The 25,674-nt window shown below is 59.4% G+C and overlaps 1 protein-coding gene across 4 annotated transcripts in view; it reads right to left on the reverse strand.

Annotated features, from left to right (window-relative positions):
• CASZ1 (castor zinc finger 1) overlaps positions 1-25,674 on the reverse strand; it is a 183,646-nt gene that overhangs the window by 91,542 nt on the left and 66,430 nt on the right. For all 4 annotated transcript variants that reach the window (XM_040533267.1, XM_040533268.1, XM_040533270.1 and 1 more), the window contains exon 3: positions 6,953-7,038. In XM_040533267.1, coding sequence (XP_040389201.1) covers positions 6,953-6,956 — 4 coding nt within the window. In that variant the 5' untranslated portion in view covers positions 6,957-7,038. The remainder of the gene's footprint in view (positions 1-6,952; positions 7,039-25,674) is intronic.

Consider the following 25,674-nt stretch of genomic DNA (forward strand, 5'->3'; position numbering starts at 1 on the left):
TTGCGGGATTCAGCACAGGGAGATTACCAGCTCCAGGTGAAAAGCTGAAGGGGGTTTCCTCGCCGCCGATCTCCCCGCGCTCCGAGGCACCAGCCTCTCCCAGCTGGAAGGGGAAGAGATTTCCTGCAGCTCTTCTCCCGCTCGCAGCAGGTAGCCGCACAGACGCTCGAGATAGGCTGGGATAAATCTGTCTGTGCTGCCTGACTGGAGTGTGCTTACACCAGAGAGGAATTTGACTTGACTGCGAGACTGATGCAGACAGCACAGGACTGTATTGGCGGCGCGAGCCTCTGCGCCCGGACGCCTGCGTGGCCGTGGGTGCGTCCCCGTGCGGGAGGCCAGGAAGATCCGTGAGCCCGCGGGGCTCCGCACGGCACGGCACGGCACGGCCACACGCTGGTGCACACAGCCGTGCACAGCCCCGGCGCCACCCATGCGTGCAGGGCCGTGCGGCCGGATGCTGCGGGGCTGTCCGCAGCCGTGCGGGTGTAAATTTCTCCGTGGGGGCTTGCGGTGTGTGCCTGCTGCCCTTGTCACAGCGCTTGTGGTACTGAGCCACCCTCCCCGGGCCGGAGTGCTGCGGCCGGTGCTCAGCACGGCCACGGTCCACGTCCCCGCACTGCTCTCCAGAGACGCAGCACTGCCCTGAGCCGTGGGTGAGCCGTATTCCCCTCTCTGCACTTCGCCTGTCTCAGAGCCCTCTCGTATTTTCAGTGCTCACCAGACCGTGAATTCACCTTCATACCAGTTACAGGGTTATTTAGCTTCTCCCGATGCCAATAACCACCCCGCGCTCCCTGGCAGCCCAGCCTTCTCCCGGGGGCGGGCAGGGCCCCCTGCCTCGGTGCCCCCCAAGCACACCCAGCAGGGGCACAGGGGACAGACTCCGAGCAGGACACTGTGCCCTGGGACACTGCTTGCCCACCGGCAACCTACACTGGGAAAAGGCAACAGCAGGAGAGCTACAAATGGGATGGAGGGGAGGAAAATCCCCCGAGACAACAGAGAACGGAGCAGGGAGGGCACTTACAGCGGGTTTTGGCCCTGCACACCCCGCAAAGCAGCGCTCTGCAGCACTTGGCACTGGTGTTTCTCCCTGAAATCACAGGGAGCAGCTGGGGAGCCCCGCGCAGCCGCTGCGACACGGCTGGGCAGTGCTGGGGACGGCCTGCCCACGTGGGGATGTGCCCTGGTGACGTGCCGGACCCCGCACAAGGAAGGGCAGCGAGCGGCCTGTCCTCTGTCACGAGGAAACCTCCCACCCGCCCACCCAGGCCCCGAGCCACCCAGCCGCTGGCTCTGCTGCGGGCTCGCTCCCAGACCTGCGTGGCACCTTTCTGGCAGCCTTCCCCCACTGCCAAGCGCCCGTCCCTTGGCATCGGGTGCACCAGACGAGGAGCACGAGCCCCCGCAGGGCCTGGGGTGTCTCGCGCCCTCTGTGCCACCACTGTCCCCAGCCCAGGGGAGGAAGGCTGTTCGATGGACAGGGTTCCCTCTCTGTTCCTGGGTTCTTGGTTCCCTCTGTGCTGCCGGGACGGAGCTCAGAGCGGGCACTCGGCTATCTCAGCACCGCTGTGGTCTGGGGTAAAGCACAAACGCGGCCCCTCTTCTCCACCGCGTGTGCTCGGAGACATCCCCACAAGCCCAGCGTGCGCACGGGCATGGGTGTGCACACAGAACGGGGACGGCACGGGTCCGGGAAGGGACTTGGGGTGCCAGCACTGCTCTCACCCCTTATCTCACGCTACAGGAGGACCCAAAGGGAAGGGGAAAGGGCAGAGCGAGGCAGCCACACTGGCACGGGCTCATCGCAGCCAGGCTCCCCTGGACAGCTCACACCCCTGGGCTTCTGCTGCGTCCCCGCTGCCACCCGAAGCCGAGCGGGGGTCCCGGCGGAGCCGCCCGCGGAGCCTCACCTGCCCCGAGCACACCCCAGCCTCCCGCGCGCCCGTATCGCCATTAAATAAAAGCTCTGTGCAAACAATAGATCAATAGAGCCCCCGCCTCTTCGGAAGGAAAACAAACACCCGGATCACCGCAAATTAGAGAATGTTTCGCTTCACTTCATCCAAACAGGCTGACAATTTTTTTGGGTTGTTGCCACGGCGACAGAATAACACAGCGTTCAGCCTGTTGCAGAACAATCAATTAAGTTAATGCCTCCGAGTGCCTGTTTACTCTTCCATTTAGGAGGTGCTGCTCTCGCTCGCTCTTTTCTGGCTCGCTCGTTTTACATTTCTCATCCTTTTCTCCCCGCTCCTATTCTTTCTCTGTTTAACCTAAAATAAAGTCCCTCCCCTCAGCTACCTCCTCCTCGCTTGTAAGGAGCCTCCCACTTTTCTGAACGATCACCTGGAATAAAGTTTTTTCCTCTCTTTGACTCTTGCCTTTCTTCCTTTCTCCCCAGAAAAGCAAGAAGAAAGTGGGAACTTACCCCGCCTGCCCCACACAGCCCGAGCCCTCGCCCGGTGTGCCCAGGAACCTGCAAAGTTTGCAAACGCCGGCGCTGAGCAGCCCTGGGGCAGCCCTGGGTGGAATCCCTCCACCTTCCAGGAGATGCTGCAGCTCCTTTGGCACTCGAGCTACAGACCTCTGAAGTTGTCCGAAACCCCACCACTGCCACTGGTTTTCACACCGTGAGCCATAACCAGAAATGAGGACCTGCCTTGTTCTAAATGCTGGATAAAAGGAGACCTATAAAAGGGCCTTAGGGTCCAGGTCTCATCCTACGGGCCGCGTTGAATGAAACTTGTAAGTATGTGCTTGGATGAATTCGGCTGAAGCAGAACTCAGCGCGGTGCTCGAAGCACGCTGCTGAACTAGGCTGGGCCACTGTCGGCGGGGCACCGCTGCCAGCAGGCTGGGGCAGATCCATCGCTGCGGTCCTTTAAAGCAAACAGAAGGCAGAGCCTCCCTCCTGGCTGGCCCTGACCACCAGCCTGTAACACTCATGTGTGCTCGCCGCCGTTCTTGCGGGTTTGTTCGCTGCCTCGCAGCCAGCACGAGCGGTGACACTTGGTGGCATCGCCCTGCAGCCGCTCTCCCGGCAGCCCCGCTCTCCTGCAGCTGTCCTGCAGCACGTTACATGGTGCAAAGGGCCCTGCTCTGCCATCCTGGGGGAAACAAGGTGCCAGAAACGAAAGGATTTACCTGAGGCCAAGCCTGAGATGTAATTCAGGGCTTCTGCCTCCTGATCTCTGCACCCTGGTGCTGCCCGGTATGGGCACGACGCTCCTATCCTTCCATCTTTAAACCCCCAGGGAAGTGTCCATCTTCCCCAAATCCACATCCACTAAAATTATCACGAAAAGCAAAGGCAGACACGATGGGAAAGCCCCCCAATTCCAGGATATTGCCTTCTCACCCTGCAACCAGCAACAAGTGCCTGGGCGCACGGCCCCCGTTAATTCAGCACGGCGCAGGCGGGACGAGGCTGCAGAAGGGGAGCTCCGAAACAAGGCAAAATCACAGGCGGGGGGTCAAACCGGCCCCTCTCCTCCTGCTCCCCCAGCAGGACCTCCCCGAAGGCCAGGTCCTCGCACGCTGGCAGTGCCACCCCACGCAGCAGCGAGCGGGGCAGTGCCCATCGGGGCGCTCCATCTCCCCTCCCCGGGAAGTTGTCAGCAGAAGCTGCTGGAGCAGGGGCTCGTTGACTGCTCCCTGTCCATTACAGCCCAGATTATAAGCATATTGCACAGTGCTCTCTGCACGGTGCTGGGGAAATCCAATACGCTGAAAGGTTAATGCAATCAATTAGGGTGACAAGGAAGTAGAGTAAAGCCTTCCGAGTAGATGAAAGGGAGAGAGACGGAGACAGAGAAAAGCAAAGAGAAGCGGGGGGTGAAAGGAGCAAAGCAAGGCGGGTGGGAGGAGGAAGAAGAGGGCGCACGGGGCTTGTGCTGTAGATGGCGAGGTGCTGGGTGGCCATGGCCGTGTCCTGCCCAGTGAGGACAGGGTATGGCGGTCCCCAGGGACAAGAATCCCCTGTCCTGGATTTTCCTGCCCTCTGCTGCAGTGTGCACAGCCCTGCTCGAACAGCCGCTGCCCAGCCTGTCCTGCCACCCTGCCACCCATCCTGCCCGTCCCGGGACGTGCAGCCCAGGGGACAGCCCCAGCCTTCCCCGCTGGCCCAGACGTGGCTCTAGCTAGCCCAGCCCCTGCTCTCTGCCCCCCGCCTGCGCCGAACTTCATTAACCTGGGCGGACAGGTCAGCGAGCGCGGCCCCTTCCTACCACGGCTCCTGCTCGCGCACGGCCCCGCCGAGGAGAACGTGACACCAGCTCATTAGGACAAATTATTACTCTATAACCCCTGCCGCAATGTCCCTTAATATGCCTATTTAGCAAGAGACAAGTCCTGGTGGGCTCCTCGCCATTAAAACAACCTCACAAATCACCAGAGGCACAAGCACCGCTGGCGGTGCCACCGGGGCGGCCGTACCCCGACGGGGACCGGAGAGGCTCAGCCTCCCCTGCCAGAATGGGGCCCCGGGTGCCGCTGGGGCAGGCAGGGAGTCACCGCCCGGCCCTGGTGTCGGTGCAACGAGGTGGGAAATCTGCTGTAGGAGCGAGCTGGGATGGCTGCTTGGAGCGCTGGAGCTGCTTCGCAGAGCCCCTGCCTCGCTCTGCCCTCCAGCAGCACCGCCAGCGTCGTGTTCCACGCGGAGACCTACGAGACTCCAACGTTTCCTCCGCTTTCCCCCGAAGTCGCTGCCTGGCTGCACGCGCTGGGATGCGATGCTGCCTGCTAGCTCCTCGCAGGTGGAGAGCAAAGCCCGGGAGGCAGCTCAGGGGCTGGCTCCGTCCGCAGGCGCTGCGCTCCCTCCCCGCTCGCCCGTTGCACATGAAAGCAGGCGGCTTGCACCTTGCGGGGAGGACGGGGCTGCGGGCTGTCTGGGGCTAATCCAGAGATTACGGAACCTCTGCAATTCAGGGCACAGTGCGTGAGATATCACAGGGGAAGAAACGCGGGCAAATGTCAGAGGAAGGCTGCTGCTGAGCAGGGAGGGCGAGCGTGAGGAAAGCAGGCTCCAGCCTGATCCGCAGGAGAAGGGAAAGGGAGGAAGAAAAAAGGGAATCACATAAAAACAGCACCGACGAGAAGAGAGAGGGAGAAGGTGGAAGGAAGCAGAGCTGTGCCCGGAAAGAGTGTGTGAGAAACAAATGTGACGGAAGGAAGAAAGGAAAGAAAGTGCCAAAAGTGTGTGAGGCTGGGCACAGGAGAGGGCAGAAGAAGAGCGAATGGACGGAGGAGTAAGGGACCAAGAGAGAAAGAGAGGGAGGGAGGAAAAGGAGGAGAAAAGAGCAAGAATAGCCACGCAGCAAGGAGCACGCGGGCGAGGCCGAGCGCTGTAACCAGGGTTGTGAAGCATGAAAAGGGAAGAATCTGCCTGTTCCTTTCAGCGCTCGGAGCATGGCGCTCGGTGCTGACCTACACTGTGCCCGGCTGTGATCACGTTTTCAGGGCCACTGCCTGCCGATCCCAAACAATGATGGGGAGCCTTTGAAGTCAGAGAAAGAAGCCGCAATGTGAACAGGGGACTTTCTTTTTTTTTTTTTTTTTTTCTTCTTTTCCCCCCCTTTTTTTTTAAGGGTGGGGGGAAGGAGGGAGGAAAAGGAAGGGCTGGCGGGGCGGGGGGAGGCTGGGGGAGAGGTTGCGAGGACAAAACCGAGAGTTGCTCTCAGCGGGGCGTCCCGAAACGCGAGAGACAAAAAGAAAACAAACAGTTTATGAGTAGGGCACATGCTGCCTGTGTCTGCGCGCCCCGCGCTGCCGGCCCCCCGTGCTCCCAGGGAGGCTTCTGTTCCCCAGCAATGATGGATGGACGCGCGGGGCCATTCAGGCCCCCGTGTTACAGCAGCGGTATTTACATAACACTGGCCTTCCACCGGTCACCTCTGACACTGCCCGGCCCGGCTCGGGGCCCCCCGGCCCCCAGGCAGCCCCAGCCCCTCTGATCCCGCTCAGACCCGGCCCGCCAGCTCCCTGCGCAGGACCGTGGGGTCCCCGCTGCCACAGGGATGCTCCGGGTGCAGACACGGGGGTGAGCGCCCCCAGTGCCTCTGAGCTGATGTCCCTGAGGGCAGAGCACGCCCAGCCTCCCCACACCACTGCCACGTCTCCCCTGGCCTCATCCTGGGCTTGTCTTGGTGCTTGGGGAAGGAGCAGAGCCATGGGAGAGGAGAGCCTTGGTGATGCTGCAGAGGGTGCAGCCGGTGGGGAGGGGTGGGGACTTCTCAGCAGGTGGCACAGGGACCCACCTAGCACATGGAGATGAGGGTTTGAGATCCCCTTTTGTGTCCCCGCGCTCTCAGCCCCTGAGTCTTCTCCAGCACCAAGCCAACAGCCAGCTCTAGAGACCCCAAGTTGTTGGGTTTTGAGGTCACACAGAGCGGGAGGGTGCAGGTAAGGGCAAACCCAGAGAAGTCAGGCTTCTGCTGGAGACACAGAGCTGCTGCCATGCCGCCAGCACAGTGCCGCAGCCTGAATGGATAAAAATGTGCCAGACGAGGAGGGGAGCGCGCGCACCGCCGCCTGAAACTGTGTGTGTGAACTGAGCTCAGCAAAACCTGACGGTGGACAGATCGCATCCGATCCCCTGACCGGCCCCTCTCCACCTCCCACCAGCCCGCACGGATGGACACGAGGCAGCACGCTCCTCACCAGAGCCCTCACACGCTCCTCTGTGAAGACAGAGGCAGCAGGAAGGATATTGAGGAAAACCCAAAGTGACAAGATCGGGTGCCCAGAACAACTGCTATACAAAGACAAGGACGGGATTAGGACACACACGGGCCGTGTCTGCATTAGACCTTCTTCTCTTTGCATCCCTCCCTACAAGTGACGCAGGTCGAGTCCCAGAAGCTCTAGTGCAGACACAGCCGCAGAGCAGACCATGGAGTGTGAGAGACACGCAGAGGAAAAGAGAACCCAGGAGGGCGTAGTGACATACCCATTGCAGTCTGAAGTCTCTCCTACCTTTCGGAGATTTCAAGGCCTGGTTTCTTGCCTGGTTTTTAGCTGTAAATTCACTTCATCCTGGGGAGGGAAGAGAAAGGAGACAGTTAATGCACACAGCTAACACCCAAGGCACACCTGACCCATAGCCATACCCCAGACACTCACAGAAGCCCCAGAGCACCCCAGCGGGGCCAGCACGGGGCACCCGGACTTCACCAAGTGCCCTGCTGCTCCCGGCCGCACCGTGCAGCGCTGTGCACGCCACGAGACACCCGGTGCTCCGGCACTTCGTGGCGCAGGAGGCACCTAGCAAGGGCTGGGCATGATTTAGCGGAGAGAGAACAGCTCTTAGAGGCCTGGGTCCTGCTCCCCGGGCACCACGGCAGCCCTTGTGCTGCTCAGCACCCACACATCCAAGGGTGCCCTCTGCTCCGTGCCAAATTATTCCCTTCGCGGTCCTCCCGCTTCCCCTGCTGACCCCCAGAGGTTCACCAGCCCGGTGGGCAGCCTCCCTCGTGTGACTTGGGGGGCACAAAGCGAGGGGTGCAGGGCAGGGTCCCGAGGCACTGAGCTCCCCCATCCCCTCCTCCACGCTCCTTCCTTCCCGGAGAACGCAGAGAGCGAGGAGGGAAGAGAAAAAGGGACAGGGGAAGAAAAAAAAAAAAGTCACAGCAAAACACATGAAAAGTAAATTGAATTATTTAAAACCATATGTTCCAAAAATGTGACAGAGCATAAAAGCCGTGCCGTGAGACTTCCGGAGGGGGTTATCCTGCACAGCAGGGTGGGAGGAGAGCTCGCCCCGGGGGAGGACGGTGCCACAGCAGCCAGCCAGGGACTTCCCTCTCCCAGGGCTGGAAGGTGGCAGGGAGGAGGGGGGGGCTTCACGCTGCGTGGCGAGGGCGCCTGGCCCAGCCCTGCCGTCTCTGTAGTGCCAGGCTGCCAAAACAGCTGTCACAAGTGCCCGCGACGTGGCAGTGAAACGAAAAACCAGCCCGAGGTCAGGCACGGGGAGCCGGCGGCTGCACCCAGGAGCCCTGGCCCCGGCTCACGGCGTGCCCCTCCCCGGGGCACAGCAGCGTGTGACCGGCTCAGCCCCCTGGGGACACCCTGCAGAGGGTGAAAGTGACGGGGACGTGGCTGGGGGAAGTCTGTGCTGCCGCTGCTGCCTGTCCCTGTCCCTAGGGACCTTGCTGCCCCGTGCCGTCACTCGCACTGCCCTGGTGCCAGCGCGCTGCACCAAAGATAGATGCAGGGTGCTGGCCGGGACCCAGAGTGGGCAGGAGCTGGTGACATGTCCCAGGCGGACGGATGGACGTGGAGCAGAGGCAGCTCCTGGGGTGTAGAAGATGTGCAACCAGCTGCCTCCTTCCTTCCCTGCTCAAACCCCAGGGCTGGGCAGGCTGAGGGCAGGACTAACAGCTCCCCGGCTTGGGATCCTTCTCCCGGCCAGGCACCCTCTCTCCTTGCTACCTTTTTCTTCCTTTTGTTCTTTCCTGCTTGCTCCTTCCATTCTGTCGTGCTCCTTTTTTCTCTCTGCCTTTTGTCCCCCCCTTCCCCAGCTCTCTGTGTAACACTCCTTGCCTTCCTGGCTGTGCTCCCTCACCCCCGTGCACGGTCAATTCTTGGGTTGGAGTTTTTAATTGTTTTGGGTTTTTTTTTCTCCCCTTCTTTCGGCCTCAGCTTATCAATGATGCAAGAGGAATAACGCCAATTTACTTAGAATGTGTAATCCCCAAATCAGATTGGGGGATTGTATGAGGCAATATGACCTTGCATATGTCTCCATTAAAGCCAGCCAGGCCTCCTCTTGTATTCTGTGTTCCCAGTACATATTTAGACAGATAACGCTAATTGTACTTGACATGTCCTCTTAAGGATGGACTCTTCCCTCCCCCAGCTCTGCCTGCTTCCCAGCCTGACAATGCGCCAGAGCAGAGCCCTCTTGCTCGCAGCGCGGCGTGGCACGGCACGGTGCGGCAGGGCACGGCACGGCACGGCACGGCATGGCACAGCACCCACAGGGCCAGCCGGGTGGGCGCACGGTGTCGGTGCAAGGCATCGGCTGCCCCGGGGTTCTCCTCCCCGCCCGGGTGAGGTGCAGGGGTGGGGGAGCGCTGCGGGACATCGCTAATCCCCGATTACACGCTGCCCCTGGGACAATCTCGAATTCTGCAGGCAAACGAGCAGCGCGCTGCCACCTCCATGGGTGCCGCCGCGCCCTGCCCCTGTCTGCCCACCTCATCCTGCCTGCCCCTGCCTCCTCGCCTCCTCCCTGCCACCTGCTCCAGCTCCCCCTGAGCCACCGAGACCAAGGGGGCTCCCTCCTGAGCCGGCGGGAGACAAACCCCACATGTCCCCACTGCCCTCTCCGCAAAAAAATGGGCTCCCCGGCGCTGGGACAGAGAGCAGCCGCTTGCCACCCCTGTCCCCGCAGCCTCCCCGTGCCCAGGGAAGTGCTTCCAGCCCGCAGCGCCCAGCTCCCGCACCTAGGCACCGAGCTCCTCGGGTAAATATTTATAGCTGGCCACTGGCCGCGGATCCCAGCTCCAGCTTCTAGGGAACATCATGAAGAAATCCAGACCTCCCTCAGCCCCGTGCCCGCCTCAACGCAGCTGCCGTGGAGCGGCCGAGCAGGATGCAGGAGGAGCAGGAGGAGGAGGGAGCTTATTCCAGGGAAACCAACGGATCCAAACTCTTTGCCAAAGTGGACTCGTTTTTCTTTTTTTTTTCTTTTCCCCTTGACACAACATCCTAATTCGACTTTTTCAGTATCTTTCCTTCAACAACCTTTTTTCTTTCCTCCCCTTCCTACCCAGCAACTGCGCATTTATTAATTCATGAGGCACTAATTAGTTCTTTGTTTAATTTTGTGTTAAACAGACTGACCGGAATGATAACGACTTGCAGCGTTGCATTACGGTCCCCAACCGCCCCTGTTTTCTGACAACAAGGGAGCGCAGTGAGACTGGCGTGATGAACCCCAATTCCCACTCCAGTTGCACTTCATTAAGTCAAAATGTGACAAGAAGCTTAGAGAGCAACTTTCAGATCGGATCGCACATAACAATTGGGCAGGAAACTTTCCGGGGGGGAAGCAGAAGCGGCGCTCGCAGCGAAGGCTGGCACCGCGCGCAATTCCCCCGCGCGCCCGCCTTAAAGGAGCCGGCTCGGCCGCGGGCGCTGGGGAGGAAGAGGAGAGGAAGGCAGAAGGCCGAGCTGAGCGTGTGGCAGGGCAGGAGGCAGAGCTGCTTTCTGCTCCCCTCGGTTGGATTTGGCACCAAGGGATGTGCCAGTGCTCCGGGTGGCATCATGCCGATGCTCTGAGTGCATCGCTCAGCGCCCTCGGCTCCCTGACTCAGTTTCCCTCCCCGCGCTCCATGGTGAAGCAGAGGTGATCCTCAGCTGCCATTCAGTCGGCATGAGCCACACAGCTGTAACGGAGCTCAGCAAAGGCAGGGGCTGAACACTGACACCCACATCACTGAGAGCTCTGGCACCGGCAGAGGGGCGGCTGCCCTCGCAGGGAGGGAGCCATGCCTTCCTCTCACTTTGCACAGCGCCTGATGCACCGGCAGCACTACCGAGTTTAAAAATCGTCCTCATCAGTCTTATACTGACACTAAGCTCGGCAGATGCTGTGCAGGATGAGCTCCTCAGGCCTCGAGCTCCACTGAGTGCCACGAGTGCCCCGTTAGCAGGAGCTACGGCAAAGCGCTGGCCTGGCCCGAGCCTCACCTGGCAGAGAGAGCAAGCAGGGCTCGCTCCTCGGCACCAGCCAACATCTGAGTGACAAACGGATGGCATGGAGTTGGGGTCATCACCAGGCTCAGCTGGATCTGTCCTGGTCTTGTCAGCACACGGCAACTCCTTGAGCCCTTTTGGCTCACAGAAGTGCAGCCAAGTGTGGACAGCTACAGGGAAGTGAGAGCTGCTCCCTGAGGGACAGGGTGCGAGGGGTGGAAAGGGAAAGCCGACTTCCCAAGCACTCCGGACATGGAAGCTTTGCAGCATTTCAAAACATCTTCTGCTATTGCAGGGACGGCAGCTGTGGACATAAGCCAAGATCACACAGGAGTGAAATGAGCCGGGCGGCCCCCACGCCTCTCCTAGCAGGTGTTCTCCGCCCTTCGTCCCTCTCCCAGTGGAGTCAGACCCAGCCCTCGCCTTGCTCTGGAGAAGCCCAAAGCTCATCTAAGGCCCAAAGCCTTGACAAAGCCACATGAGGGACTCTTGAGGGCCACGCCAGGGCTGGGGAGCAACACCCGGGCACGGGTGTGCAGAGTGGCACGTCCTGAGCAGGCCCGGGCGGGATTGAGCCCTGGGACCAGAGCCCCCGAGGTGCTGGGGCCACGAGCACCAGTCCCTACAGGCACTACCAGAACCTCCACCAGGGTGTTTGGGGAAGGGGCCGGGCTATCCCAACACGACATTTGGCTTCACACTCGCAGCTGAGCACCACGCGGGGCTGTGCTAGCAGACATGTTTGCGCTGGCTTCCGTCTCTCGTGAATCTGGAGTGCAGCAGGGACTTGTGTGGCTGACAAAAAGGCTGTTCCTGCCTGACACAAATCCCGGGAAGACAGCAGATCCCTCTGATTTCAGTTCTACATGTGCTCTGGATATCATAAAAAGGCATATGTAGACACGAACGCAAGGCTGGAGGTTCAGACCAGTGTCCAGAAAGGGGAAAAGCGCCCATTAACACCTGGGGCGAGGACAACGGAGAGGGTCCAGGCCTGCTGGGGACAAGAAACACCCACTGAGGTCCCCAGCCTGACAAACCCTGGTTTTGCAGAAGGGCTGGAACACCCTGGGCTGCTCTAGAGATGCAGCTGGGCCTTGCCATCTGCTGAGGAGATGTTTTAGAACAAAAGGCAGCACCAACCCCAGCCCTTTCCTACACGAGCCCAGCCCAGGCCCTGGGCTGTGGGCCCTGTCCGGGCATGGATGCTGCGAGGAGCAGGGCTCATGGCCTCTCTCGAGGGCACAGCAGAGCTCAGACACATCTCCAGGGTGGCCCCTACATCCCCAGGCTGTCAGGGCTGAGCAGCAGTCAGTGCTGCCAGCAAAGTTTTGGGCTGAAAATGAAGGTAGCGAGCATCCCAAATAGGTCAGGGTCTGCCCCTTGCTCCTAACGCGACATGCTAACTGTCCTAGACTCCATCCCAATCCTCTTTCACCACAACTCTCCCCCAGGATTACAGGCCCGCTGCCCCCCTTCCCTTCCCTTCCCTTCCCTTCCCTTCCCTTCCCTTCCCTTCCCTTCCCTTCCCTTCCCTTCCCTTCCCTTCCCTTCCCTTCCCTTCCCTTCCCTTCCCTTCCCTTCCCTTCCCTTCCCTTCCCTTCCCTTCCCTTCCCTTCCCTTCCCTTCCCTTCCCTTCCCTTCCCCTGCATCTGGCTGGGAGCAGCCTGGGACCGAGCGCTCTTCCCAGCCCTGGGAGAACCCTGCCGTTTGCCTCTCATAAAAAAGAAAAATGGGAGCTATAAAAAAGGCAAAGAAAAGAAAAGCAAAGCAAAGGAAAATCACGGCGAAGGAAGAAAAGAGCAAAGCCCCCCTTCCCTTCCCACCCCTCCCCGTTACCTGCCTTTAGCACTGGGTAGAGCCGCCTGCTTCACGGCTCCCCAGGCATGTGGGGGACCCCGTGCTGCCCCCCTCTGCCCTTTTCCCACACCTGTTGAGCAGAGCCCAGCCCATCCCAATGAAGGTGACGCAAAAAAGGAGAACGGGTGCACGGGCTGGTGGAAAGGCACGGTGGCCATGCTGGAGGAACCCCATCCTGGAGGAAACCCTATCCTGGAAGCAACCCCATCCTGGAGGAAACCCCACAGCTCGGCATCGTTGGCCACCTCTGGAGCCCGAGGGACAGGAGACGGCAGCCCCGAGTGTCACCGTCGTGTTCCCGGCACTGCCAGCCCCGGGCACGATGTGAGGATCCCACCTCAACTCCTGCCCAGCACCTGCCCGCAGTCCCCAAACCTGGCACTCAGCAGCCTCGGGTCGGCTCCTGCTAATTTGCTGTCAGGCTGCCTAAGCAAACCAATTAAAACTAATCATTAATTACAAAAAAAGAGAGAGAGAGAAAGACCGTGCGCAAATGGAGGACTGGAGAGGGCATGGGGGGAAACGGCAGCCAGGAGGGAGTGGAAGAAGAGAGTTTTGGGGGCAAGAAGTGAGTTTTGGGGGCAAAGGGAGGGTAAAGGAAGGGCCTTGAACCCCAGCTGGAGGCAGCAGAAGGAGACGGGGTGTCCCAGGGTGGGATGGGAGCAAAGGAAGCAGTGGGACGAGAGGGAGAAGCAACCGCGGGCTGTCAAGACGCACGCAGCGCCCGGGATCCCCCGTCCCTCTGGGAGCAAACCGCCTGAGACGGGGATGAAAAATGGGGCATTTGTGCAAAGCCCCTGATTATGCGGGTCTGGCGGGGGCCCTGGGGAACGGCCCGCCGCTCCCGCTGGCTCCCCGCGAGCTCTGGTGGCGGAGAACCCCGGCAGCTGTCAGCGAGGCCGAGGCCCCCCCCGCCCCCCCCCAAGGGCACGAGCGCTTCCCAGCGCCCCGGGTGCAGGGCCGAGGGCCTGGGGCCGGGGGGTGGCAGGGAGGTGGGGGCAGTGCCATGGAAACGGGGCCTTTCCTGGGGAAACGCGCTGCTGCCCCCCCGGCCCCTGCGCCCCTTTTGAGGAGCTGTCAGGACCCTGAGTGAGTGTCACACGACCCAAGGACCAGGCGTGACCAAGCCTATTTTCTGCCTCGAATTTGATTGATTAAAAAACTTTTTAGGAAAACCATGTTAAAAGACAAAAAAAAAAAAAGAAGAAAAAGAAAAAGGAGGAAAGAAAAAAAAATTAAACAGAAAGGGACAAGGGGGTGGGGGGAAAGGGAAAGGCCTCTACGCTGGGTTTCCCTGGCAATAGCACCAGGGGACAAGTGTCAGAGGCAGATAAACAGCATATCCAGGCCGAAAATAAAGGTCAAAGGAAGCATGAAACTTAACACAACAGTGATTAAGATAATGATGAAGCAGGGGACCCCAGAAAAAAAAAATCAGCCTGACACACAGAAACACACTGATACGCGCCAGGCGCCGGCCCGGGAGACCCGGCCTGTGGGAAGAGGTGCAGGGGTTTGCGGGGCTCTGGGGGACCTGGACAGGGGTGAAAATGGGGAAAAATGTCATGGGGGGGCTGAGATCTCCCCCAGGCTGCTCACTGCAGGTGGAGCCTGCCCGAGGCCAGGTCCCTCCCGCAGCACCGCACTGTCCCAGCCGAGCAAAGCCTGAATCTGCAATCAAATTCCTCAAAAGAGTTTCCCGAGGCCGGGAGCAGAGCCCGAGTGGGTGTGAGGCAGGGAGCAGGGCTGCTTTACGCTGGCTCGGGGTCTGGCTCTTTGCCTCTAGGCAAGCGGCACAAAAAGCCTCGGAGATGCCAGGAGGGCCGGCCGCTGGTCAGAGCTCCCTGCCCACCTCCGCCCCCTTGCCAAGGCAGAGAAAAACCCAGAAGCACCGAAGGATTCAGAGAGCAAGTCCAAGAATGCCGTACCCTTGGGCATTTACTACTCCGTCTCCAAACTTCTGGGATGATCTCACATTTCTGGAGTCCAGCTTGTGACTTTCGGTTGCCAGGACTGGCTGTGTTACTGCTGCCAAGAAGCAGCAGAGGAACTGCAGATCTTCACCAGCTTCCCCCACAAGCTTTACAGCTTGTGCCCTGGAAAGTGCTGCGCATGAAGGGGTCTCCACCTCTCCTGCACCACCTTCCCACCGGGGGTAACTCCCATCCCCTGCTACGTGTCCCAGGTTTGCCTTTTCTGGCTCGCCAGAAGAAATCCTGACGCAAGGAGGCTTCTTTAGGGGTTCCTGGGGGCTGGGGCAGATGCCCACAGCCAGCACAGGCCATAATCACACCCAACCCCACTGGGTTCAGGCGGCTGCAATGCAGCATCCCCGCACACTGCCAGGCTCTGCCACCATGCTGGGGACCTGGCGGGTGCCAGTGCACGTAAACCAGAGCTGAGAACCTGAGAGGTCCCAGCTGTGTCGGGGCTCCCCGACCAGCGCTCCGCTCGCTTCGTGTTTGCACAACTTGCTCAGATCCGTGCAGAACGCTGGACAGAAATGGCGCGGTCCTCCTGCCGAGGGTCTGGGGGGAAGCCAGACTTTAGTTGGAAACGTTCCTCCACGTAGGGTTTGGGATGAGGGAGAGAAAAGAAGTGTTTCCACGAGAAGGGCTGGAGAAGCGATACGTGTACGTCTATACCCACCCGCGGACGCTCTTAATTTCTTCAGAAAGCTGTTTTCCACCAAACATATTTCAATGCAAAATTTCTACCGTGGTATTCCTGTGCCTCCCCCCTCCCCCCTCATTTATATGCATGGTCTTTTGTAAAGAACGATTCAATTAAAGCACGCCGCTCCTCGCCAGCAGCCTCTGAGCAGCGAGAGGAACTCCCCAAAAGTGGAGCGGGGCCAGGCAGGGCTGTGCCGGTCGGGGCAAGCGCCCGAATGTGCTCCTGGGGTGTGCAGGGCATCGAGGCCAGGGCATCGTGGCCTCACACCTCGGGAAAAGCATCGCAGCTCGGAGTGTCAGCTCCAGCTATTAAAAAAAAATCACTGCTCCGATCCCCGACGTTATTGGCTAAAAATGTGATTTGAAAAATAATAATAGAAAGCAGGGCCTTTTTTAATTTCATTTTTGAGCCATTACAGTTCATGTTTTCATTCTTTTTTTTTTTCCTCCTTGGTAATCTGAAGAGCTAGAAATGCGATTAAAAAGAAAAAAACACAAACAAATAATGAAAGCTGAGATTCTCATTCGGTCTCCTGTGTCCAGAAACACAGACTTGGAGGGAAAACACCAAATGTCCTTAGGCACAGGGTAAAATGAAGGGCTGGCAACGCTACGTTTTGCTTAATGCTTTTATGAAGTGTACGGAAAGTCTAAGATGCCGAAGATGCTTGTAAACATTTTCCTGGGTTCCCCTCCCTGCACATCTGACAGCGAGGGTTCAGCACCCGCAGCCCCGCGCCAGGACGGGCACGGCGGCACTGGGGAGGCGCGCGCAAAACCGCCGGCAAGTTGCAATCCCCTTGGCGATAGAGCGGGTCGCATTTTATTCCTTGCACGGAAAACCAATCCCACCTCTCAAAGCAGCCGGTGCAACCTGGAGATTTCACACACAGGTGTAAGATTACCGCTCAGCAGCGAGACGACTGCTTTTATCAAAACCTTTTTTGCATTTGTCACTGAAAATAATACTCTGCATTTCGAAAAGCTTTAGGAGCAAAGACCGCTTTCACTTTCTAGCACGCTTATGCTGCTTTCTCTTGTTTGGAAAGAAAACACAGCCACTCCGGAAACAAAGACAAGGGAAAAAGGAACAGGGCAGCTACAAAAAAAGGAGCAGGAGTGAAGTGCAGACCCGTGCCCTCCAGGCAGCCCCAGATCAGCGCAGCAGGGACCCTCTCTGGCCTCTGCTCTCTGTCGGCAGCCCCGCTGGGTCCCCACGGGCACAGACCCGACGGTGTCTGGTCCCCCGGCCCCAGGTCGGTTTGGGCACGCTGGCTCCAGGCTCCCCAGGCTGTGGGCTCGCAGGGAACACGCTGTGACATGTGTGTCCCTGCACACGCAGGGCCAAACCACCGCGCACACCTCGCAGACGTGTGCAGAGCACACACAACTCCCTCGCCATGGCCGAGGAACTGTCAGGAGAACACAAGCAAAAGCTGCTTCTTGACAGCGAGTCATTTATATTTTAGCTTCGTTCCATTATCCTAACGAATCCTTCATCAGCAGATGCAATATTAACAGCAGAAAATCAGCTCATTACATCCGGGGGGATTTCATCAAGTTGACAATCATATATGCAGCTACCCGAGCCTGGAGAGGACACTGCTCTCGTTATTTAGTTATCTTGGTTTCGTCTTGGAGGCTTTTTCTTGCTAGCTTTTTGGGGATGAGGGTCAGTGGTTGGAGGGCACTACCCAAGCAGCTACCAGACTCTGGAGCTTTTAGGATGCTGGCCCATGGACGGAGGCCCTCAGATGGAAAGGCTCCAACCCATCCACAGCAGCTGCAACTGTTAAAGGGAAAAAGAAAAACAACTTGCTCGGCCTGCAACCTCCAGAGCTGTGAGGGCATTTCCCTGCAGAGTTCAGGCTCGGGAGGGTCTGTACAGCCCCTGCCTTGTGCCCCCGAACATCTGGGGTGGCTGTCCTGGTTCTTCTGCTCCAGGCACGACTCCCCACCCAGTGCTGCACGAGGTCTCTGCAGGCGTCCTCGTCCGACTGCAGTGTCCCCACAGGGATGAGATGCATTCAAAGAGGCTGGCATTTTGCGATGAACTTCCCAGGCAAGCAACAGAAGAGGCAGCCTGGATGAATCGAAGGGGAGGAGAAGGGAGTCAGAGGGAGCTAAAGGATGAGTTCAGAAGACTGTGGAGCTCTTTTCTCTCCTCCCTTGCTCAGGCAGCACTGAACACCACAGCTGAGGACGCCAGAGCAGACTGCCAGGACACCTTTAGACCATGCCCCAGAACACAGCTGGAAAAAATCCACCTATTGTCTCGTGCAGCGTCTAGGTGAAAACTTTTGACTCCTTGTTCTTCTTTCCCCTGCGTATTTTTGCTTCAAAATCACAGAACTGGGCACGCACATTTCAGGGTTACCCTTACTTTTTACATCCCCCGCTGGGGCTGCGGGCTGACGGGTGCTCCCCGTGTCCCTGCGCTGCACCAGGCCCACCAGCAGCTCCCCAGGTGACTCCAGGTGGGGTGCGGAGCTGCCAAAATCAGGGCAAGGCTGCAATGCATGGTCCTCGGTCTCTGCACAGGTAGGGCTGCCCAATACTGCCCGCGAGAGCCCTGCCTGCTCTGCCTCCCCTGCGAGGGCTCTTCCTCAGCAGCAGCCGAAGAAGTCAAGCAGAGGCTGGTGACTTCAGCTGCAGAGCAGCAGTCGGGCTCCCGGGGATTCCCCTCCACCGGGGGATGAAGCTGGCGAGAGCAGGCTGGGGCAGGACGTGGGGCACCCGCGGCAGGTGCCCAGGTACGGACGAGCCTCTCGGCTGCTCAGCCCCAACCACGCACCCGAGGGCAGAAGGCAGCCTGCCGGGGAGCAACATGGTGCTTGCATCTCCTCCTCCAGCTCCGAGGGGCCTGGGACGGGCATTTTACATTTTCCCAGCGGGGCCTGGATTTCTGCACAGCAAGGAATATGTTCCCGGGACGTCAACTCCAATCTCTGCTGCGCTCTGACAGATTTAAGCTCCGGTTTGTTCGACAACATCCCAAAGTGTAAGAAACTGGGGGCAGACTCTCTAATCAGGCTGCAGGACAAAGGCCTGCTCTGACCCTGTCACTTCCACTTACTCCTGCTGTCTGTCTGGCTGCCCCCACCCTCTCGGCAGCCTCCCTGCCCACCCGCGGCCGCCCTCCCTCCCCGAGCACAGCTGGGCTAATCCTGCTCCTCCCGCGTCCAGCGCAAATCCTCCCCAGAGTAAACCAATCCTGGGAATTTTTATTAGATTATCAGCCTGCCAGCTCAGTGCTGGCTGGACTAATCCTAATCAGGACTGATTTCTATTAGCCAGCTTCGGGGAGGAGCTCTGCCGTCCCAGCACCCCAGCCCCACAGCCGGGGGAGCCCGAGGCCGTTTTCCCCATTCTGTTCCGATTTTCCTTTTAGAAAGGAGCACGTTCAGTCCGGGATCCCAGGCTGCAGCGAATGCAAAGTTTGCCCAGGGGCTGTGTACACGGAGTGGCTCTGGGCAGCCACAGGGTGAACCCTCCCCGGCTCGACGCTGAGCTGCGCGGGCAGCCGGCGTCCGAGCCCCTCCGGCCCCAGCTCCCGGCCGGCACGGGCTGCTCAGCACCGCGCTGCAAGATGCTTTGTGGCAGGGGACACAGGCCTGCCGGGGAGCTGCCCGAGATGATGGGCTGGTTTCAGACAAGAGGCCAAGTGGCCGCTGCTCGAGTGACCGGGACAGTTCGCAGCGCTGGCTGAGTCAGCGAGGTCTCCATGCCCCATTACCCATGCCCAAAGCAATCTACTCTCACTTCCCTCCCCGTTTTATCACAGCAAAGCATCTCCCGGGTCTTTCTTTCCAAACCCCATCCCCGGCCCTGGAACTGACCTGCCTGAAAATGTTTGCTCTGGACTGAGGCTGGCCAAAGTTTTGCCACCGCCTTAACAGGACTGGAGTGGAGCCACAGCGGCAGCCGAGCAGCAGGTTACAGGAAGGGTGCCGAGCAGAGAGGGCTGCGTCCCTGCCTCTGTCCCCTGTCCCATCCACTCGCTCCGTGCTGAAAGCACAACTATTAACAGCAGCCCCCAGGGGACTCCAACGCACTTCTGAGCACAGCCAGCTGCGCTGCAGCCGCTGCAGAGATCAGACAAGGAGCACTCAGCAGAGCCTCTCTTCCCAAAAGTGATTTGGGATCTTAAAAACCTCCCGGAGAAGAGGGGTCATTTAAAACCTAATTGCTGTTAAGCCTCTTCTAAATGCGCCTGCTCACCCTCACGCAGGCACAACCACGGCATCTCCGTGCTGCCTTCGAAGGAGAACGAACTGCCTGCAGGACCGAGAGCCGCGCTGCCCGGGGACCGCGGCGCTCTCTGTGCTGCGCTAGCAAGCAGGCTGCCCTCACATACAGCAGCTACAGAGACAGAAACACATCGCACAGGGCTTTGAGAAAGCCAAAAGATGCCCTGGGCTGGGACCGAGACTGAAAGTGCTTTACACCTTCATGAGAAGCCCCAGAAAGAGCCACAGCCGTGCAGGGGAAGCGCCACGCGACCCGAGGGAAACAGCTCTGCGAGCAGCTCCCCAGCCAGCGCCCGCAGACACGGCGTGCTGCATCAGCTCGGGGATGTCGGTGTAAATCACCAGGAACTGCCCAGGACACCGGGCTGTAACCTGGGGCAGCTCAAGCCCTCTCCCTCCTCTCCGGCCAGGCTTACAGCACGGTCTTGCTCTGGTAGGTGGCAAGGTTTCCTAAGAGAGAGTTAACGAGATCCGGCTGGAATCAGAGGCTGCAGCAGGCTTCCTGATGACAGAGAGAGAAATGGGGGACTTGGTCCAAACCCTCCAGAAACCACATCAAAAAGAGATGTGGGCGAGAGCCAAGAACAGATGATCCAACTGTGAACGGGCTCTGTGTGTGTATGTGCTTGTGTGTGTGCGTGCGTGCAAGCCGAGGAGAGAGGAAGAATCAAAAGAAAGAGAGAAAGGAAAGAGGAGGAGTAAGAATGAACAGAAAGATGGAAAGAAAAGGTGTGGAGGCACGAGATCAGGAAGGGACCAGAATTGTCACAATGTGTGTGGCCTGCTCGCAGGCACGCGATGAACAACAAAACATGGTAACAATATATAATAGATGTCATGTGTTAATGATAAACACAAATCAGGAGAAATACTGGGCCTGTCTCTGCCTCCTCTCCGCTTGGCTCTCCAAGTGCTGCAGGAGCACGGGGCCAGCCTTGTTGCAGCAGGGCAGTGCGAATCCCTGACCGTGGTGGATCCGTGGCCGTGGGCAAACCCCGCGCGCTGCTTCTTGCTCCGCTGCGAACCTGGCTGCTGCTCTGGAGCCCCTTCACAGGCGCAAGGCGAAGGCAGCAGACTTCCACAAGGGAGCTGCTGGAAGAGCTGGGGCTGGAGCCCACGGGGCTGGAGCCCCTGTGCTGCGATTTAACCTCCAGATGAAGGCTTAGCCCATCTAGATGCAAAGCAGCATGAGCATTATACAACGCTACCAGGATGGGGCCATCCACCCCAGGCTCCTTGCTCAGCCCTGCCTTCCAGAAACTTTTTCCAGGTAAAGACGGGACCCCAGGACCAGCCAGACGTGCCCCTCTTCTCAGGATATACAGCCGGAGGGATGGAGAAGGAATGCGAGGGCCTCTACATCCGAAGGCACGTGTCGTGTGCCAGCTGTCGGCCCAAAATGCGTCAGTACCACGGGCAGAAGCGAAAGGGCCCGGGGAAGATGGGAAGCATGGCAAAGTGAGGACAAGATGAGGAAAGGGAGGATGCAGGAGATGACTGGGTGACAGCAGGGACACCAGAAGATGGGATGGAAAACGTGCAGAGGGAAAATGAGCTGCCTCTGTCCTCCACAAGAGCTCCGGTCTCGAGCAAGGACACTCGCACAACCCCAGCCTCACCGCGCAGCTGCGGGGAACGTACCCGGAGCTGGGCCATTCCCGCGTGCAATCAGGGAAAGTTTAGACTTTCCTCCCCCCGCTCCCTCTTTTTTTTTTCTTTTTTTTTTTTTTTCCTCCAATTTATCAGCAGATTGTGTGGAGCCGAGTGGCGCTCGCCTCACCCTGCTAAATAAAGCTTTGGTATTTCTGATAAAGCCATCAAATTCCTTATCACGCTGACACAAAGAGCATTTAAAGAGACACACACGCTCTCCAGCACCCTCCATGGCCCCGTCCAAGGCACCTCCGGGTAACCTTTGTGAGCTGGCATGAACAGGGGGGGCTGCTGCGAGCCCCCCGGGTCCCGAGCACGGTGCCCACGCTGCAAGGGTCCTGCTCGGTGCCGTGTCGGGGCGCGAGGCCGGGTCGGGTCCGGCTGCCCAGAACCCCGGGACAGCCTCGAGAGCTGCACGTAAATAACGCAGGCTGAGACATGGCATCGATAGAAATGCCCTGCAACAAGAAGAGCATCGACGGCCGGAAAATCCCATCAGGAGGCCGGCAAAGCCAGGAGTCTGGAGGTGTTTTTAACGTGGGAGAAGGGGAAGAGGATGGGAGATCTCGGGCTGTCGTGCAGCCACGCTGGGGCTGCATTGCCCCTCGGAAGGGCTTTCCTCGTGCTGGCCAGGACGGGGTGTGAAAAGACGGAGCCGTGCCGCAGCCTGGACTTTGGCCCTGCCTCTCCTCGCTGCACCGGGCTGAAACCCGCCGCGGCCCCAGCGCAGGCAGCCGGCGGAGCCCCCGCTCCCTCCCCGCAAACCCAGCCGCAGTCATGCTCTCTCCTCTTTGCCACAGCGCAGGCTGTTGTTTAACCTTCAAATTTATTATTTTTAATTATTTTGATTTATAAAAGCGTGCGGCAGTTAAAACCACATTAAATAAACTCAGCGTTACGGCGCTTAACAAACACACATAACTTTGGACTTCTGAGGACTCCATAAAATCATCAGCTGCCTGGAAGTCGCTGCCGCCGCTCGCCCGCACCCGCCCTGGCGCGCTCGATCCCGGCCGGGCTCCCCCAGCCCTTCGTGCCCACGTCCACGCGTGCCCATGTCCACGCATGCCTTACACCCAGTCTGAGCCCTTCTCGCACCCCTCCTCTCCATCTGCAGTCCCCCAGCAGCTCTCCTTCCTTGGCTCTCTGCCCCTCTCCATCCAAGTGCAGTATTTCGGCGGTGAACTTGGGTGTTTTGAAACACCCACGCGGGTATTTCAGCCTTGAACCTCCCTGTCCCCAAAGATGTCCCATCCCATTTAGACGCTGCTGGGATTTCAACAGAAGAGCTTGTGAGGTTTTGATACCCTAAACATCGAGCAGCGTTTGGTCTCTGCTGCCTGAACCAGGGCTTGTGCCCGGGTTCAAAGCCGGCTCTGGGCGCCACAGCGCCTCTCCCTGAACGGCAAACAAGCCAGCCTGGGGGAGGCAAAGAGAAGAAGCCATTAAAGAGAGGCAGAAGGAAAAGAACCAACAAAAAAAGTGAGGACGCCGGTCTGGCAAACTCCAGCAGGGATCCCCTTGGGAAATTAGGTCCCTTAGGACCTGCTCCAGCAGTAACGGGGGCCTGCGCAGAGCGCCCTGCCTCGCGGCCCCTCTCCCCACCTGCCGACGGATCCCAGGGACGCGGAGAGCTCGCAGCCGCCGCCTCCTCCCCTCCGTCCTCGCTCGGAGGAGCAATAAAACCTGCCGATGCTTTCACATCCCAATCACCTGCTGTTCCGCAGCCTGGCAGGGCCATCCCGAGGAACTCGGTGGGTGGGCCCGGCGCACGCAGAAAGTTGAGGGAAGAGACTCTCGCTCCCCTGTTTCATTGGCATCTGCAGTAAAACATCAGTGATTTATACAGGAAGTAGGTGAAGAGCAATTATAATTGATTGGGAATCATTTCCTGATGGTGTCTGGGTGTGATTGATGGTGCCGGCCGACTGCTAAAGGACAGCAGGCGCTGAGGGGAGACGATCCGGAGCTCCCGTCCGCGGAGCTGCGTGCGCCACAAACCACAGAAGCCCCGCTCGGAGCCACGGCTCCCCCCACACCTCTCCCCCCACCCCAGCTCCCCAGCCCCGGCACAGCCCCCGCCGCCCCCCTGCTGGCTGAGCAGGGCCCTGCCTTCCCCCGAGCCTCCTGAGCCCCCCGGGAGGTCGTTTGGCCTTGGTGGGCCTGGTGTGGTGCGGGCCGGGGGTCCCCTGCCTGTGGTGGGAACTGCGGGGCAAAACCTCCCCGCACCAGCGTCCTGTCCGGGCACAGCGCGGCGACATCTGGCATCGCTGCAGCCACTCACCCTGACAGCCGTGCTGTCCCCACGGGTACGCCTGCACTACCCCGCTCATGTGTGAGAGCAGCACAAAATTCACAAAGAAAACCTTTAGTTAGGAGTCACAACCGAGTACCCCAAGCGTCTGCTTCAAGCCGAGTTTCACACTCGAGCAGAAGCTCCCAAAATGCCGTGAACCTCTCCAGGAAACTCCAGAAGGTGTTCAGAGGCTGCAGCGAGGGTACAGAGCTACAAACGGGGAAACTCAGCCACTGGGGATTAACGTGAACAACTGAGATAGCCCCTTCCTTGGCGGGGCCGAGGAGCCCAGCGCTGCTCCCCTCCTGCTCCGAGCAGCACACCAACCCGCCTCGCCGTGCCTAACGAGGACAGCCAAATCCTGCCACGGTCTGAGCTCAGGAGAAGGATTTTTAGGCTGACAGGTGTGAGGTTCCTGTCCCATTGACCGTTTTCCCGTTTTGTTTGTACTGAGCTGGAGGGCACCGGAGAGTGGGGCAGAGGGGGAGGACGCCGTGCGGGCCCCCTGCCCGCAGTTTGGGTTTCACCCCCCGAGGAAGGCTCCTGCGCGCACTGCGAATGCCGGGGGCTGAGACAAGGGATGTGGACGTGCTAAATATAAAGGCTGCAGGACAGAAGTGGGTTTGTGGGTTGTTGTTCACGGAGAGGGGTGGAGGTAAAGGAGGGGGCTGGGTGGCAAACTGCCTGCAGTCACAGTAGCCTGTCAATAAATTCTGCATTCGCTTTACTTTCCGACAGGGATTCATTCCCTAATATGGGGCTGGCAGCTTTCTGGGTTATTTCGAGTGTGTGTGATAAAGTTCCCTGGATACTGATGGCTTCCTAGGATCAGGATTCTGAAAAAAAAAAAAAAAAAACCAGTAACGTGCCTCAATGTGTGGGGTGAGGAGAGGAACCCTGCCTAATTGCAGGCTTTCCTGCGACCCGGGGCAGAGCAGGGGCGTGAAGCACAGCCCTGCCACCCGCGGCAGGAGGTTTTATCCTGTGCCAAAGAGGTCCGGGGCAGGGAGGGCAGGCAGGCAGTCCCGTGCCACTCCAAGGGCTCCGAGCCCCCCTGCAACTGACGGGCATGGGGCACGAGGCAACCCCTGCCCTGCACAGGCTGGGCCAAACAAAGGGAAACCGAGGCTCAGTGAGAGGATTTCATCTCTTGACGACTTGTCCAAGTCACCTCTAAGGTTGGGTGGGTTGCAGCAGAGCCAAGGAGAGGAGCCGGGTCCCCATGCCAGCCCCAAGCGCTTCGGGATGTCCCAACTTCCCCAGCTCCTGGCAGTCGCTGCAGACGCCCACAGAGACCTGCTGATAAGGCAAACGATCTCGCATCTATTCCCAACTGATTTCCTTAAGCCTACCCCGGCACCCCCGCACTGCGGTCTCCGCTGCAGACGGCTCCGGAGGACTTGTCTAACCAGAGCCTCTGCTTCGCCCTCGCCCTCTCAGCTTCACGAGGGAGTTGTGTCTGGCATGTGGGGAAACTGCCCCGAGCAAACGAGGCCTCGGAGAGCTCTGCTCGTGCCCGGCTGCCCTACAGCAAGCCCGGCGCTCTGCCCAGCACGCAGGCGGGCTTTCTGAACCAAATCTCCCCTTTTCTGAAGCACAGGAGTGGAAGTGCTCAGCGCTGACCCCAGCAGACGTCCTCACGGGGATTTCTGCCATGGGTTAGTTTTAAAGGAAGAACCAAGCAAGGCGTTCTGCAAACAACGTGCCATGTCTGCAAACCTGCCTGGCCCTCGTCACCTCCTCCCTGCCCCAAGCCCAGCAGCATTCCTGTGGGCAGTGGAAAATCCACGAGGAGCTACAGCTGCGGCACCTGGGCGCAGGGAGCCCTCCACGGGCTGCTCTCCAAGCACCCGCAGCACCGAGCAGGGAATCCCGGCTCGTCTCTGGGAAGCCCGGATGGAGAGGGACGGGGAACTCACAGAGCCAAAGCTGTGGCCGCCGGTGGTGGCATGGAGCTGCTCGTCCTCGGGGGACGCAGCAACCAAAAGGGCTTGGGGAGGTCTTGGTCCTCACCGAGCAGCGGGCGAGGGCAGGAGGGGGCTCCAGGGGTGCCGGCACTTGTGGGGCAAGGGTGCTCCCCCACCCCGTGGTAACTCGCGACGGAGGAGCCAGCCGCCCAGACCACGCTGCCGGTGGTTTCAGGGCAATACGTTTTACCTGGAATTCGCAGCAGGCACGGAGCGTGCTCGCGGTCCCGTACCGCAGCACGGCTAACAAGCGGTAACTTGCTAATCTG

This window comes from Cygnus olor, chromosome 21 (assembly GCF_009769625.2).
Source record: "Cygnus olor isolate bCygOlo1 chromosome 21, bCygOlo1.pri.v2, whole genome shotgun sequence".
Classification (NCBI taxonomy): domain Eukaryota; kingdom Metazoa; phylum Chordata; class Aves; order Anseriformes; family Anatidae; genus Cygnus; species Cygnus olor.